The sequence below is a fragment of the Limulus polyphemus genome, unplaced genomic scaffold (genome assembly GCF_000517525.1).
Source record: "Limulus polyphemus unplaced genomic scaffold, Limulus_polyphemus-2.1.2 Scaffold1792, whole genome shotgun sequence".
Taxonomy (NCBI): domain Eukaryota; kingdom Metazoa; phylum Arthropoda; class Merostomata; order Xiphosura; family Limulidae; genus Limulus; species Limulus polyphemus.
Window position 1 is genome coordinate 61258 of NW_013667402.1, and position 16365 is coordinate 77622.

Sequence of the window (16365 nt, forward strand, 5' to 3'; positions counted from 1 at the left end):
CCCCGAGCTGTAAAATATAGTACCTACTTCGAGAAGTAACCAAAAGAACAAGGGTAATTCGAAATAAGATCAACTTGACTGTTTTCTTGACTACTGCCTTGCAAAACCTGCATATATTCATACTAAAGAAAAATTCAGAATGAATATTATAACACTACAAAAAGATAGTAACACATATTATGTTCACATACCAGACAGTTTATTCACATTTAATTGCGTACACAAATGGGAAACATAGAAAAGCACAAGTTTTCAGATAAATATAAAAGTTGGCTTGAAATATTAAGACATTATTGGCTCAGAGAAAGGAATATGGTGAGTTCTTGTGTTTTTAATCATTGTAAATAAAATTTTCAACTTGACCCTAATCGGAAACATTTTAAGAATATGATTTCTGTTTGAGAAAGTTATAGAGTTGTGTTAGAAATGAGAAATATGGTATACCCTTTATTTGCACTGATGTTGGTGAAAGAAATATTTCAATTGAGGAAAACTGAGATTTTGAGACTTAATTTTCTGAAGTGAAATCATAATTACTTGTTGGTTCAAAACGATAGAAAACATTATGTAATACTGTTGCCGAGTGGTTTTGATTTAAAAGTACATTTGGCTTGTACAGTTAAAATGTTTCTTTGTAGATATTAGTGAATGATCTACTTCATTTTATTATTTCTGTTTTCAAAGCTTTGTTAAGCACAAAACGGGTTACCTATGATCTGCCCACCACGGGTACCGAAACCTGGTTTCTAGCGTTGTAAATCCAGTGACATACTGCTGTGCCACTGGGGGCGGGTTTATTATTTCAGAAGAAGCAGATGTTATAAACGAAATTTGTGTTAACTAAATTTAGTCGTAGTGATTGCATTTCTTGTATTGACTACACGTATAACTAAATTTATTTGTGACATCAGGAATTACTTTACTTATTCAGAGTGTGTTTGATTACGTCAGAAGATAAAATGAAATTGTGAACAGGCAGGCTGTATAACATCAAGGTTACAAACTCTAAACAGTCAGGCTGTATAACATCAAGGTTACAAACTCTAAACATACAGGCTGTATAACCTCAATGTTACAAACTGTAAACAGTCAAGCTGTATAACATCAAGGTTACAAGCTCTAAAAATACAGGCTGTATAACCTCAAGGTTACAAGTTGTAAACAGTCAGGCTGTATAACCTCAAGATTACAAGCTGGGAACAGGCAGGCTCCATGACCTCAAGAGTATAAATTGTGAACAGGCAGGCTGTATGTCCTCAAAGTTACAAGTTGTGATCAGACAGGCTCTATGACCTCAAGGTTACAAGTTGTGAATAGACAGGCTCTATGACCTCAAGGTTGCAAGTTGTGAACAGGCAGGCTGTACTACCTCAATGTTGCAAGTTGTAAACAGGCAGGCCGGATAACCTCAATCTTACAAGTTGTGAACAAACAGACTGTATAACCTCGAGGCTACAAACTGTGAACAGGCAGGCCATATAACCTCAAGGTTATGTGCTCAAATAGCAGCTTGTCATAGACTGGCTTCATTTCGGATACCAGTGTATAGATTTTGCTAGTAGTGTTATTTTATTTTCTCATTAATACCAAGCTCTGTTTCTATAACAACCAGACAATGGAAGGAGAACCCATTTTCACATAAATATTTTATAGTGACTGACTGATAAGGATATTGTCTGTGACTACTGCAGTCAGGAGGTCTGACTAGTGTAGCTGTATGTATGTATTCACTAGTGCTTGGAACAGGCTCATTCTAGTATTCAACAAAAACATTGTGAGGCGTGGGATGTATCCTGTTTTCCTAGAAATGATCAAGCTCTGGTCTAATTGGTCATGGCGCTTAACTTCGGGTAATGTTTCAAATTTTCACGTTGGTGTTCCATAGCTTGGCCCTGTTTTATGCCCTTCGTACTTTGGGGCCATGGGTGCGTTATAAGATTGACGGTCAAATCACACTATTCTATAAAACAAGAGTAGTCCAAGGGTTGGCGGTAGGTGCTCTTAACTAGCTGCCTTCCATCCAGTCTATCAGTTTAAAATTAGGGACGGCTAGTGCTGGTGGCCCTTCAATAGCTTTGCGCGAATATTCGTAAAACAAACAGAGTCACAGATAAACTTGACCACTAGAAGCTAGCTATATACAAATGGTTCAATACTATAATAATAACAGTATGTATTAAAACCGATAGCACAACACCAATGTTTATAAGCACTTTATTACATATACATATATATTATATTTGTAGTTTCGAAAAATTATATATGCCATTTGAGAGGTATTTGTGTGTGTAATGAATGACTTACTTCATTGCTACATACATGTTTCTAGGAGGAAACAAGATTGCTACTTACAAATGTAATAAGCCTAGTAATATAAACGAAAACAAAAACAAAAAATGAAAGCTAATTAAGTAACCGTTTGTTGGGCGCCCATCCGATTTCATCAACCAAGGAAAAGGAAGAAGGAAATCAGTGTGTACACTACTATTTCCTGGGGGTGGGGGAATACATTATTATTTGAAATGAACTTGGTTCTATCATATAAAGACTTGGCTGATCTGTGAAAACAAGTTAGTAGAGTGACAGGTAAGAATTATCGATGTATAATATCACTCCTTGCAAAGAATTGTCTTAATTATTGTGCAGAAAGAATATTATCCAAAAGTTCAATAGAATAGCTCTGGAAATACAAGGAATTAAAATGAAAATCAGGGTACGATAGAAAGGTGCACGCGAAAAATAAGTGTGTATGATTACTGCAGAGCCTTTTTAATATAGTGACTGGGCAACAGAAATGTCGCTCAATCAAGAAAATTTGTCAACAAGCAAATGGAATTTTAAATTACTGGGCGATGATGATTTTTTTTGATGAATTACGGCTTTTTCTCTACCGTATAATGGGTTTCATACTTGTAAACAGTTGGTGGCTACCCTTTGTCGCCCAGCTTAAAAATGCTATGTATTACTGTAAAATTGAAGGAAAAAGTATTGTAGAGTAAATTATCTGATGAGTGCTTAATCTTGCAGTCTAAAAAATCCACTATTTACTCATGTTCGCAATGATCGTTCACTGTTGCTAATTTGGCGAATAAATTGTGTAAAAGTAAAGGTAAAGCGGAGTAAAACGTCTTAGCTACAAATATATGAGTATTTTTAGCATCAGAGCATAAAGCAACACTATCATGCTTGAAGACAGCTGTTCATTCTTCACAGTTAGTAATATACTTTTCAAAGGCTTAGTCGGTCTGATGCCAGTTTTGGTATTGAATAATAAATATTAACGAGACTAGCATAAAATACATGCGCGGATCTGTGGGCTTCAAAAACCCCCTCACAATTCACAGAAGCTCCAATGTACTGATTAAGCTTCTCCATTATCCCCAATTGCTATTATAGCTACTCCATGAGTGGCCCATACCCGAAAAAGACCCCGCTAGGACACCCGCCGTGTGCCAAGTTTGGTCCCACTATCTCCAAATCTGTGCGAGGAGTTCGCCGTCAAATTCACAAAAACACTACGTGAATGAATACAGAATTGCTTAAGAAAATGATATGCTACTTATGTATTTTCTGTTGACAATTCACCTTGAAAAAAAAGTCAAAATACACGTGTTTAAAAAAAGGACAACAATCTATTCTTTGCAGTCCTGATGCTTAATCATTTTAAAGCAGGTTAAAAAAGAAAACAAACAACTATCCTTGAATATAGCGACTTGACCTTTTATTTAAATGAACCATAAATAATTTGTTAATATATCATTCCTGACAGTTTTAACTTCTTACTGATGGAAAGTTAGCAGCCACCTAAAACTTGTAATTTAGTTATTTTTATCATGTCAACAAATGATTACAAAAATAATAATTTAAATCACTTATTTCTCTTTTAGCTCTAAATCAGCATAATTTCGTCAATACAAATATGAAATCGACAATTAAAAATCTTTTATAAGTCTATTCAAAGTGTTTTAGTATCATTTTTCAAAACAAAATGACAACTTGCGATACTTACGAGGATATTAAGAATATTGCATGAAAGTACTTTCAGCTGTCCGTTCAACTTTTTCACACCTTCAACTGGTATGTCCGTTCAACATTTACACACCTTCAACTGGTATGTCCGTTCAACATTTTACACACCTTCAACTGGTATGTCCGTTCAACTTTTACACACCATTTTCATAACCTTTCTATTGGAATTGTTTTGAGTAATTATTTAAAACTTTTATATATATACTGTTAAAACAAGACGAGAGAAAATATTAACTTAAAATAATAAATACTTTGAATGCAATAAAGCGTACACGCTCAGTTCTGCGGAATGTAACCACCAGCATTTGTTACTGTGAATATCTGCTGAAATGTGGTTTTAAAAACACCCAACAACTGGTAATTTGGAAACCAAAATAAATATAGGATTATACATTAGTGGAGAAAAACAGAACACCACAACAGATTACGACCTGAAGGGGCTAAAGGGTTAAAAACCGAACGGTTCAACCTTTTCTTTTTTTTTGGGAGGGGGGAGAGGCAAAATATTCATACCTCATTGATTGTTTGTTTGTTTTTGAATTTCGCGCAAAGCTACACGAGGGCTAGCCGTCCCTAATTTAATGGTGTAAAACTAGAGGGAAGGCTAGTCATCACCACCCACCGCCAACTCTTGGGCTACTCTTTTACCAACGAATAGTGGGATTGACCGTCACATTATAACGCCCCCACGGCTGAAAGGGCGAGCATGTTTGGTGTGACTGGGATTCGAACCCGCGACTCTCAGATTGCGAGTCGAGTGCCCTAACCACCTGGCCATGCCGGGCCATCATACCTCATTGAAAAAAAAAAGTGAACATTTTCTAAAAAAAGGAAGTACTGCACTGGAAAAATGTTCGGATTGGGCTGATATAAACTATAATGTTTTATATATTATAAGCGGTACCATTTACTGAAAAAAATAACACTTTTTTTAAGAACTCCATATTTACATTACAACAGTAAAGATATAATCAAACCTTCACGTACAGTCTTAGTGAAAGTCGTGTTTATGTTGTGAGGAGAGTACTGTTATTTAAAATTGTGTTCTGTGATAAAGAAATGGTTGTTACACATATCGGAGTTATTTTTCTAATTGTCTAAATCTTGAATACCCAAAGTGTGAAACTTGTTTATGGATTTTTGTTTGTGACGCCACATTGTATTTATTATTTCGGCCATATACAAAGATACATATATACATGCTGCGCTCATTATAGTAAGAATAATGTTAATTAAAAAACACGGGCGTAACTCGCCCAATAGCATTTGACTGTTATCAGCCTCCCAGTTGCTCAGCAGTAAGTTTGAGAGCTTATGACAGTGGCGTATTTTATAATGTCGGTGCCATCGGGGCATTGCACCGTCGAGCCTCTCATATTGCGATCCCCCAAAGTGATGCAAAAAAACTTATACAATTCTATACCTATAGCTGATCGGTACAGATGGGCCCCCTAAGAATATTTCACCGAGTAGTTTGAAGTGTTAAAAACGCCTCTGGCTTATAACACTAAAAAATTGGGTTTCAATATCAGTGTCGAATACAGCACAGATAGGCTTTGTTCTTAACAGAAAATATTTACCTAAAGAACGCATTAAACTGCAAAGAATAATCTCGGAACATTTCACATGTTGCCTCAAAGAATTTTTTTAATCTCATGCCTCGTCTTTTTCAAAGTTGAAACTAATAAGTTTCTGATTAAGACGTTGGCACAGAGGATCACATACAAAAGTTGTAATGGTTTTCAAATGAGACCCAAAACTCGAGGGCTTTCGAATAGTTCACTATTCTTCTTCCTGAAGCGCTCGAGTTTTGGATCTCGTTTGAAAACTAGTAATATTTTATTTATAAGTTTCGAAACTTGCACCATGATAAAAAATTACAACGATTATTCGAGATAAAATATAGTCACCACACTTGTTGTTATAATATTTTACTACTCATCGTTTTTATATTTACTGTAGCAGTTAAAAACTATGTTTTACCATTTCATAACATGGAAACGAATTCAGTCATATGTATATCACAAAGCTTGAAATCAGAGGTGCTGGGGTGTTTACAATCAAACTCTAAGTTTTTATTGTAGAATTGTGTTGATTGCTGGTGCTATAGAAGAACACGTCCTCGTATAAAAAAGTATCTGGATTGTATATATACCACATTGATAAGATAAACTAAAGTCCTATTGAGGTATTCCACAATCCCAGGTTACCTAGGCCAGCAGTTATTCTCATTACATAAATAACGGCTAATACTGTACATATGCACGAAATTGTTTGAAAATAAGTATGAGTGTATGTTTTAATTATTAAAATAAACCATAATAACTTCAACAAAACGCTGCTTAAATTAAAAAGATCACTAGAGCACAGGCGTTTATGTTGTTGTAGTTTTGATAACTATTGAAATAACGTTTTTTTCAAACAATAAAGTTTTTTTCTTTGTTCTACAATTGCGTTTTAGTCTTTCATTTTCTTTCCAAGTTCAGTTTATTTTACGCAATGCATCGCTTCCAAATCTACAGCATTGGTACGGTTTAATACTTACCTACTGAATCCAGTTTTAATATGTAATATCACAATTACTTGTGGTGTAACGTAAAATTATATCATCATGCTACAAAACAAAGAAGTCAAACATTTACAAGAATTGCAAAGAAACACTTGGTATATAGTAGCTTTTACTTAAGCACTGCATGTATTATAAAGCAAGAAGAACTTAGGATCAGGCAAGATTTGAGAGAGGTGACTGATGTATATGTATAAAACGTTTCTCGACACGTGTAGTTTTATCCAAAGATAAGTGTCGTACAAATAAAATGAAAATTCATCTTCAATTGGAAATTCATTACATCTGTTAACTGAATATGTTGAATGGTGTAAGCAACTTAAGTTAGAGCCAATTAAAGTTAGTCATAACGTTTATAAATCTTGGCTAGGAGAAAAAGCAAGTAAAATGGCTGAAATGTGGAATATTTATGATTTAATTAAATTAAGAGCCCAATATTTTCTCATCTGATTATATTTTGTATCACACAGTGGTAAGATTCTGGTTCAAGTGATATTTTTATTAATATTCATGTATGTAACTTTTCGGTTTCTAAATGTGAAATTGATGTTAGTAACTGTTGAACATGCTGCTAGCTTCACTGTAGTTTCGGTTTAGTATCTTATGCTTATAAATGCAATATTTAAATACTTCTGCTTTGTATTAACACTTCTTTATTAATGAACTAAGATCCAATTTAAATTAGAAATTATTCCAAACAAACAGTGTAAATCTGAACAAACTTTCTGATTGTTGTTATTTGGTTAAGAATGATCAAGATAAATTTTTCTTTCTGAATATTTATAAGTACTGTTTTTTGTTTCTCCTTCTCTGTAGTTCCTAAAACAGCATGCACATAGATACGATCAGTTCTCTGTATAAAGTACCTTGATGGGATTAAGATAACTAAGATCAAATAGAAGATAATGATTTACGACAATGCTAATGACCTAGTGAGATCTGATACAAGTAAACTTAACATTTCTACAGGAAAATAACACGAGTAATATGGAATTAGGGAGGATTTTTAGTTTTACATAAATTGTTGAAAAGTTCCTCAAAGAACAGAAAATATTGTTTTCTATGCGATAAGATTTATGTAACGATGTTTTATGATATCAATTACAAGATATGAATCTTTTAGCAATATATAAATTTGCTGGATGAAACAAAATTCACTAGGAAATATTTGGTAAGTGGCCAAAACAGGTAAATTATATTTCTACTTTACATATATATATATATTGATAGAAAGAATGAGAAAGGATATATATATATATATATATATTGTATAGAATTAGGGAGGATTTGTAGTTTTATATAAACTGTTGAAAAGTTCCTAAAAGAATAGAAAATATTGTATGTATGTATATTGTATGGCTGATGTATTGTATACATGGCAGATATGTATAGTATATATTACAGATGTATACTATGTATGACAGATATATATATATATATATATAATAAGTATGACAGATATATATTGGTATTTGTTAATTTTGCTGTTCATCCATTCCTTTTCAGCACCAAATCAAACAATGCAGACTGTGCTGTTTGTGTTGATCTTTATGACGACTGTTACGTGGTGAGTACAATAATAGTAATTTTATAACGTATAGCATTAAAACTAGCATGTTTACACATTTATTACTTCAATTAACAATATCGTTGTACAAAAAAGGTTTCATTAATTTAGACTCATCTGGAATACTAAGAACTCTACTCAGATCTTACACCTTGCACCCTGACATGAAAGTAAGTAGTACAGTTTTCGGTGCAAATGTGCCAAACCCCAGTTATACAACGTAACACATGTGTTTCAGACAGCCAGTATTCCGTTCCAAATGCTCTTATGCACATCTTCTCTATTAGTTAATTAATAACAACGTTCGTTCTATTAACTCGGAGTATTTTTATAGCTCTTGTAAAATTCCCACTTTTAATTTTCAAACAGTTTTTGTGATAGCAACTAGCTGCGTTATGTGTAAATCTAACGTTTTTGTTATGTGTGTGTTGGTTCGTTAGCCAAGTCTAGATGTTCTCGATGTATAAATAGTACGCAAATACCAAGACGGTGCCACAGTACGTACAGCTTAATATTCTTGGGTGTAGTGAAAATATTTTGAATGTTTTAACTAGTATAATTGCGCTAAAAACACAAACTAAACGAAACTTCCACAAAAATAACTTTGTATTTAAATAGGTTTGTGAGACCGATAAAAAAAAATCAGACTTGAGTTTTCAAGATGACTAAAGAAATATTTAACCCAGAAAAGAAATGTTTTCAGTATTGGATTAATAAAAATTTTTTAGATAATCGTTGTTACTCAAGGTATCCAAGATTTTTTAGCATCAGGAGAGCACACGCTCACCGCTGAGCCATTGAGAGATGCACATAGTCATGATATTCTTAATCCTAACCATCTATTTACAGAATTAGTCTTACCAACATATTTGCAAACTGTTCTATAATGATGTTATTGTCTACAAGCATGGAGTAGTTATGGTGTAAATGGCAGACTGGTAACAGGGAAGGTAGCGTATGATCGAACAAACATGTGCGAGTTGTTATTTTGGTCTGTATAAGTTGTTTTGAGCATTTGTTCGTCAAAACACACATAACACCCGTTTTATATAAAAGGATGTTCTTTTTGGTTAATATTTTTCGAAACAGATCAACGCTTTGTTCAGACAATTTATCTGTACTTGGCCATTTTAAGATTGCTCTTATACAGTATATTTATAGCTCTAGTACTGGGGAGAATTTGTTGAAAATTAAACCTAAAATAAGTTTTTGTATATTTTAAACAGGTCCATTTCCATGTCCATGCCCAACTTTTGTCCTGTATGCGATACTTCAAAATGTGAGCCAATAGAATCATGTTCCACGGAAAAGTTGCTTGACCAATGTGGATGCTGCACCGTTTGTGCCAAGGTAAATATTTAACCACTACATTAAAACCTTCTGTTTTATAAATGTATTCTTGGTAAAAGCATTAAATCTTTGATGTTAATTTTTAACTGGTAAACTATGATTCATTTACATCACAAGAAAACTTACCTTTATAGTGAACTGTTTCAAATATCGTATTACAAATAAAACATCTTCAAGGGAAAATAACGATAACCCCTTTTAAAGATTCTGGTAATGGTCTTTACAAATCAAAGTATTGGTAATAATCTTCAAGAGTCAGCGTTTTTCTTCAAAGTTAAGAATAGCGGAAATGATTTGCAACAACCAAGATATTAATAACAATTTTCAACAAACAAGATAAAGATATAGATAACTGTATCGAAAGATCGAGCATTTTAACAAGTATTTTTAACAAGTACCTACAGGTGACTTCGTTCTGTCTCCTGGATTGGACTAGCGTTATCTAGGGCTATTCTTCGCAGAGGAGAACAAACAATTGGTTTCTGTAGTGTACCTGTTTAGGCTGGCTTTTTCTTGGGCAACACAAAATGCTAAACACCTTGATTCGAATGCCGTCAGAAGAGCCTCTGTCCTCCAGTCATTGTACTATACAAAATTTAGAAAATCTCATTCCTGAAAGCTCTGGAGATCATCAACTGTATCAAAGGCTTAGTATCACTGCTCGGTGTTTGATAACAATGGTATATCACTCTTTCTTGCACTTGTAACTGTCTGTTACATGTGTCTATGCTATATTCCTCAATATGAGCAAGTCACACTTTATCTTGTTGTATACAAGGAGTGTCCCAACTAGATCTAGGTTATTTTTTTCTGGAGTTTACAAAACATTTATTGTGGTTTTTACCTGCTATGGCTTGTCGGCGTTATAGCAGAAATGGTCTCAACTCCCACATATCTAACATCTATGCAGAACTTTAACATTCACTGTACATCAGTGATGGCTATATCCCTAATGCTCCAGGGAAACCTGCATGGTTGTTGTTTGATTGGAAGTGTATCATCTTTATGTATATGATGTTGTGTGAATGTTGTAGTCAGCCATTTGTCCTACAAATACATTGCTATATTCTGCCAACAAGTCATTGAGTTGTTGCTGCTGCATTGAGCTTAGGTTGCTTTTCTCTATTTTTATCTTAAACACTATCAGTGTATAATTCACTTATTCCTTTTCTTCTTTTTTTCTTATCACAACAGTATAGAACACCAAGGCGACAATGTATCATCAAATCATATTTTTGCAATGCTACTATCCAGTACGCTTCCATCCCTTCAGGATTTTTAAAGTTCATCAGCCACTTCAGTGGTTCATGTTTCACTCAAACAATGAACTTTCCACCATAGAATAAGTGCCAGAACTGTTTTACGAAGATCACAACTTTAAACATATATTCTTTCTTCATCGTGTTCAGGAGCTGTGAATATTTATGACAAGCGTATGCGAGTACATGTTCTAATCAATCCTGCAACTGTGATAACACTGCTACAATTTCACTATCACTTGTGCTGATGTTTTAACAGGAATTCACAGTCCTATTTTGAATGTGCCAACAATGGGGCTTCTACTGAAGCACACTTCAAGAACTCGATTGCTTGCATTTATCACTGGCAAAATAATGATGATTTATTCTTTTTAATAGCCCCCCAGTAGCACAGCGGTATGTCTCCGGACTTACAACGCTAGAAACCGGGTTTCGATACCCGTGGTGGGCAGAGCACAGATAGCCCTTGTGTAGCTTTGTGCATAATTAAACAAACAAACAAACAATCTTTTTAATAATATATATAGTAAGTAAATATATATAGGTATGTTGAGTTAAGGATTCTTGTACAATAGGTGTATGTGACCTGTTGGCGATAAATTCGACGATAAATGAACAGCTTGCACTCCGACTGTTTATAAAAACATTCAAAACAAGTTAAACGTATGTACAAAAATTATTTACACTATATGTGTCGAAGTTGTATCTTAAGTACTATAAATTTCTCTTCTTGTTATCAAAAGTCCACTTATGCCAGTTCAATTGCTCTAGAATTCAGTTGACAAGCTGTAATATCTTTCTCTATTTTTATGTTAAACACTTATTCCTTTTCTTCTCTCTCTCTCTTTTCTTCTTCTTTTTCTTCTTATTACAACAGTATCGGTGTATAATTCACTTACGCTGCCTTGTTGAGTTATCACAGTTGTATCCTGAACTTCCGATACTCATCTGTTTTTTCTTATTTAGGCCTACATCCAATAAACGTCTGCTTTTCGCATGTAGACCTACTTCCAAATATTTGCCTGCTTTTTGTCAAACTCCATACTGGCCGGTTCAATTGCTTTAGAACACCCTTTGGCGTGACAAATTATTCTCCTAAAATGTCAAAAAACTGTTAATCTCACTTTAACATATCATCTGTTAGGCCTTTCACTCCTACGACGGTTCACTTTACGTTTTCTAACTTTTCTCTAACCAAAACTCTCTTTCACTCGGCTTTACTTTTGGCTCTCTTCTCGCTCTCTGGTCTCTCGTCTGCTCTGTCTGTCTGCTATTCTCGCTCGTCTCACACTATTTATATATTTATCACTTAATCATCAGCTCGCCTTCCAGAAATCTCTATATCCTCGACATACATCAATGAACTATATACACAACGTACGAGTCTTATCGAGTTACATAACTAAAATTGTCATAACATTTACTTTAAAATAATAGCTTTTAATTCTCTTGTTATGAAAAAGCTAAACAATCATGAAATCTTCACTCACCAAATAGATAAACAAATAATACCTACACTGAACAGTCTTTTATATTATTACAATCACTCCATGTGAAGAACATCTCTACCTCAGTATCCCAGTGCAAGGTCTAACATATTGAACCAATGGTCCCCTTACCAGAATTTTAGACATTCAACTGTTTATGGTAATAGAAAGGTATCAATGTGAGTTACAATGTTCACATATCTAACATCTATGCAGAACTTTTAACATTCACTGTACTTCAGTGATGGCTATATCCATAATGCTCAAGGGAAACCTGCATGGTTGTTGTTTGATTGGAAGTGTATCGGCTGTATATATATGATGTTGTGTGATTGTTGTAGTCAGCCATCTTGTCCTATAAATACATTGCCATATTCTGCTAACAAGTCATTGAGTTGCTGCTGTTGCATTGAGCTTAGGTTGCCTGCAGAATAATAATTCAATAATATTAAATGTACTAGTATCCATCTATGTATTTGCTTTTGAATGCCGTGCAGATGCAACCCTAAAATTAATGCTAGCATTGGTTATTTTCACTTCTGTTACTCATTGTCCACAATTGCTGTAGAACACCAAGATTTCATATCACTTGAACAGATAACTGTCCAAGCTGTTGCTACTTACCTTCTGGATAAGAAATAGCTCATTTCATTTGTGGGTTATGTAATCATATTACACAGCACCAATACACTGCTTGGAACACCACTTGTACACATGAGGGTATTGGGATTTACTCTACCACATATACTAATGCAGTCTACTGTTTTTGGGGTCGGTCTGGGTTACATCAAGTAATTGACTGCAGAACTTAAGTTCACTAATAATTCCCACAGTACATCCATTCCAAGGATGCTGATGCCAAACCTAGGTCAGTGAGAACTACCTTCATTCTGTTAGTGAAACATCCTATACAAAGTCAGAGTATGTTTCGTTTCCATTCACATCTAGTCCATCTCTGTTCACCAGAATGAAGTTCATGTCAACTGGCTCAGGTGGTGGTTTTGTTCGGAGTGCCTCATACACCACAAGATCTATCAGTGTTCCGTCTGTTACTGTATCATCCAGGAGCTCTATTTCTCGCTCTTATACTCTTACAGATACATACCATGATCCACCCAGCCCTGAGAGAGCTGGGTTGACTATCCCACGTTTTGGAGAAACTTGTTTATTGCTTTATCCAAGATCGTAACCAGATCTGATTTGGGATCTTGAAGTTTTCTAGAGCTGTAACAGCAGTATTAACTGTCTGATATTGGTTCTTCCCTACCTGTTGCACCATCAGTCAAAACTAATGTCCTTGGCTATAACTGAATAAATAGAGTTGTTTAAACAAATATTTAAACAACTCTATTTATTCAATTATGTACAAGCTGCCCAGTGTCGGCTAACAATACGAAGAATTGAATTGTGACGAAATGGTATAAGTTCTTCAAATACCTATAGAATGATAGGTTTCTTTTTTGTGAGTGTAAAACACTTAAATACAGAAGTTCGATCCTTGGCTATGTTGCTTCTCAGCAAGGTATGGGCACATTACTCGAAGGTAACTGAACAACAACATATATTGCAGCATATAAATCATGTGAGGACTGGGATAGCCCTGCCAATTTATTTGATACCAGTGTGATTGTATTACGATGCCAGTCTGTGTGGGTGGTTGATCCTTGGTTGAGTTTAAAACTGGCATATGTTAGTGCTTGGACAGGATGTTCTGTCCATGGTTTAGTTGCTGAAGCTTCTGGTACAGGCTTCTTTCTCTCTTAGGATCAGTTCGAAATTATCATTTCGTACTGCATCATAACAAAAACTGCCTCAGTAAGGGTGAGAAGATCTCTCACACTCAGCATTATCCACCATAAGCAGAGCAGGAATTATCTACTAGAAAACAACAATGAAACAAAAACAGCTAGAATGAAGTCGACTTAACAGCTTTTTTCGACCACGTGTTATTTGAAACTTACATATCTACAGACAAAGAATATATTCAGAATAAATACTATAATATTACAAGAAAATAGGAACACATTGTATATTGATATACCACATATTATGGAGATATTGATTTATTAGAAAAGATAGTAGGAATTTAGTGTGATTGTTATTAGCAGCTTGAAACTAATCGTACTAGGATCTTTTTTTTAAAGAAATTTTAAACATTTACTTTCCACCATATTATTTGGGGTATTGCCTATAATCAAAGTTTAAAATATGTTCCCTCTATTTCATACATGGATCAAACAAAGCATTTAAAATTTGACCTTATTTTTTCTGGGGCACAGAAATAGAGGTGACTCACAAGTTTTTCAGGATTTTGAAAATGTTGAAAGCTTGGATATTCTGAATGGTAGAATGAAAAGGCTGGAAACATATTTGCTGGTAAATGTAAGGCTTAGAAGCCCAGTTCCAGACATATTCTTTGGCAAAATTATTTCTATGTTAGTTCTAAATGTATAAAAAAAACAGTAGTTTACAGGAGAATGTGTGTTATTATTTAAATTATTGTAAATATATACAAATCAGCAAGCTCTAACTATTACTTTTCAAAACATTAAGAAAAAAAAGTTATCGAAACATAACATAAAGTGTGAGAAGTGAAATACACACAAGTATATTCCATGTACCATTAACACAATTAAGAAAAAGTCTTTAATATAATAGACGTAGGTATTATTACTTGAATCTAGTGAACTTGAGAATCAATGTGCAGGAAGTTCAGTTACTTTTTCACTGTAAAGAATGTTTTACATTTATGGCAGATGATCTTGTAGCATTTCTACAAAATCTCTACTTAGTTCTAGCATGCAGAAATAGTTCTGTCTTTGCCATTTCTCAAGTTTATGGAGTTAATAGTTACAATATCCTCTCAACAGGGACTACAAGATCAGTGTGGTGGGATTTGGAATCACGCAGGAACTTGTATGAAAGGCTTAAAGTGTCAACCAAATTCTTCATACCCCCAGTTGCCTGGGAGGTGTGTTGTTGAAGCCGCAGAAGAAACAACACCAGTTAAACCTTTGGGTTAATTTTAGAAACCTGAAACTTTGCAATTTTTTCTCCACTTAATTCTTTTTTGCTTTGTTGATAATTCTTCAAGCACTTAAGTGCAAATAAGGAAAAAATATATTTGTTAATTGATTTAATGTGAATGATTATAATCTTGTGTTAAATAAGTTTTAATTTTTTCTTCTGTATTCAGAGATCATCCCTAATGAATATAAAACTTTATTTACAGATATAAAATGAGCTCTGAAATGTTCTTCTCATGGTATATTGTATGTTTGTGTGAAAATAACAATCATTTAATTTTGTGTATTGAAAGTAACTAACATTGTATCTATCACCATGAATGAATAACCTACATGTCTAGTTATTTACCAATAATAAAAGTTGATAAAATAACGTTTCACACATGGATCGAACAAAACATTTGTCTAGTAACTTGCAAGGCTAAAACGAATCTCCAACGTACTGATATTAACATATAAACATTTCATATTTGCCGTTATTCTGTTACAATATAATAAACCTGACTAGAATCTAATAAGAAATGTTTACCTAAATCAGATTTTCTAGTTTTAAAATATTTACGATCTGATATTGTTGAGAATATTTGAAATTATGTCGTCACTTAAAGTGTATTGAATTTGTTCAATTTCATAGTTTATTAAAATTGAATTAAAAGACGAATGTAGAGTGAACTGTGTTATGACACACGTTATTGTCCAAACACTTATATAAAACATTTCCAAATAAAATATGGCAATACGGTGGATTTTCTCTGTCTATTACTTCTCTAGTATTTATTGCATTTATTTCTTGTAAATTGGTGATTAACAAGCATGCGCACACTTAATATAATAACAATAATACTTAGAAATTATATAATACATGTTTTAATGTTTTTCAATTTTTAATAACCATCGCAATTATTTGTTTGTTTGTTTCAGAACTTTTGTAAAAAGCTACACAAAGGGCTGTCTGCGCGTAATTTCAAACTGCTAAACTAGAAATAAGGTAACTAGCTAAACTTAATCACCGCTATTATTTGTGGTACTCTTTGATCGATTTTCACCCAAAGAGCGGATCGCGTTTTGGAGCCATTAGATC

At 33.9% G+C, this 16365-nt stretch overlaps 1 protein-coding gene across 2 annotated transcripts; it reads left to right on the forward strand.

The window, feature by feature from the left end:
• Positions 1–2492: 2492 nt before the first annotated feature.
• LOC106464950 (venom protein 59.1-like) lies at positions 2493–16041 on the forward strand. Of its 2 annotated transcripts, none has more exons than XR_002611861.1 (3): positions 2493–2586; positions 8102–8162; positions 9389–9512. XR_002611861.1 is itself a non-coding variant. In XM_022392763.1 (3 exons), the coding sequence occupies exons 1-3, from the start codon at positions 8146–8148 to the stop codon at positions 15279–15281; spliced, it is 294 nt and encodes a 97-aa protein (XP_022248471.1). In that variant the 5' UTR covers positions 8123–8145; the 3' UTR covers positions 15282–16041. The 2 variants fall into 2 exon arrangements, 1 of the variants encoding a protein (XP_022248471.1); XM_022392763.1 differs by lacking the exon at positions 2493–2586 and adding an exon at positions 15129–16041 and having other exon boundaries at positions 8123–8162.
• Positions 16042–16365: the final 324 nt, after the last annotated feature.

Bases quoted from the DNA above. Each gene is read 5' to 3' on its own strand.
- LOC106464950 (XM_022392763.1), top strand. The intron at 9,513-15,128 runs GTAAATATTTAA...TCCTCTCAACAG, and splicing joins GCTGCACCGTTTGTGCCAAG to GGACTACAAGATCAGTGTGG.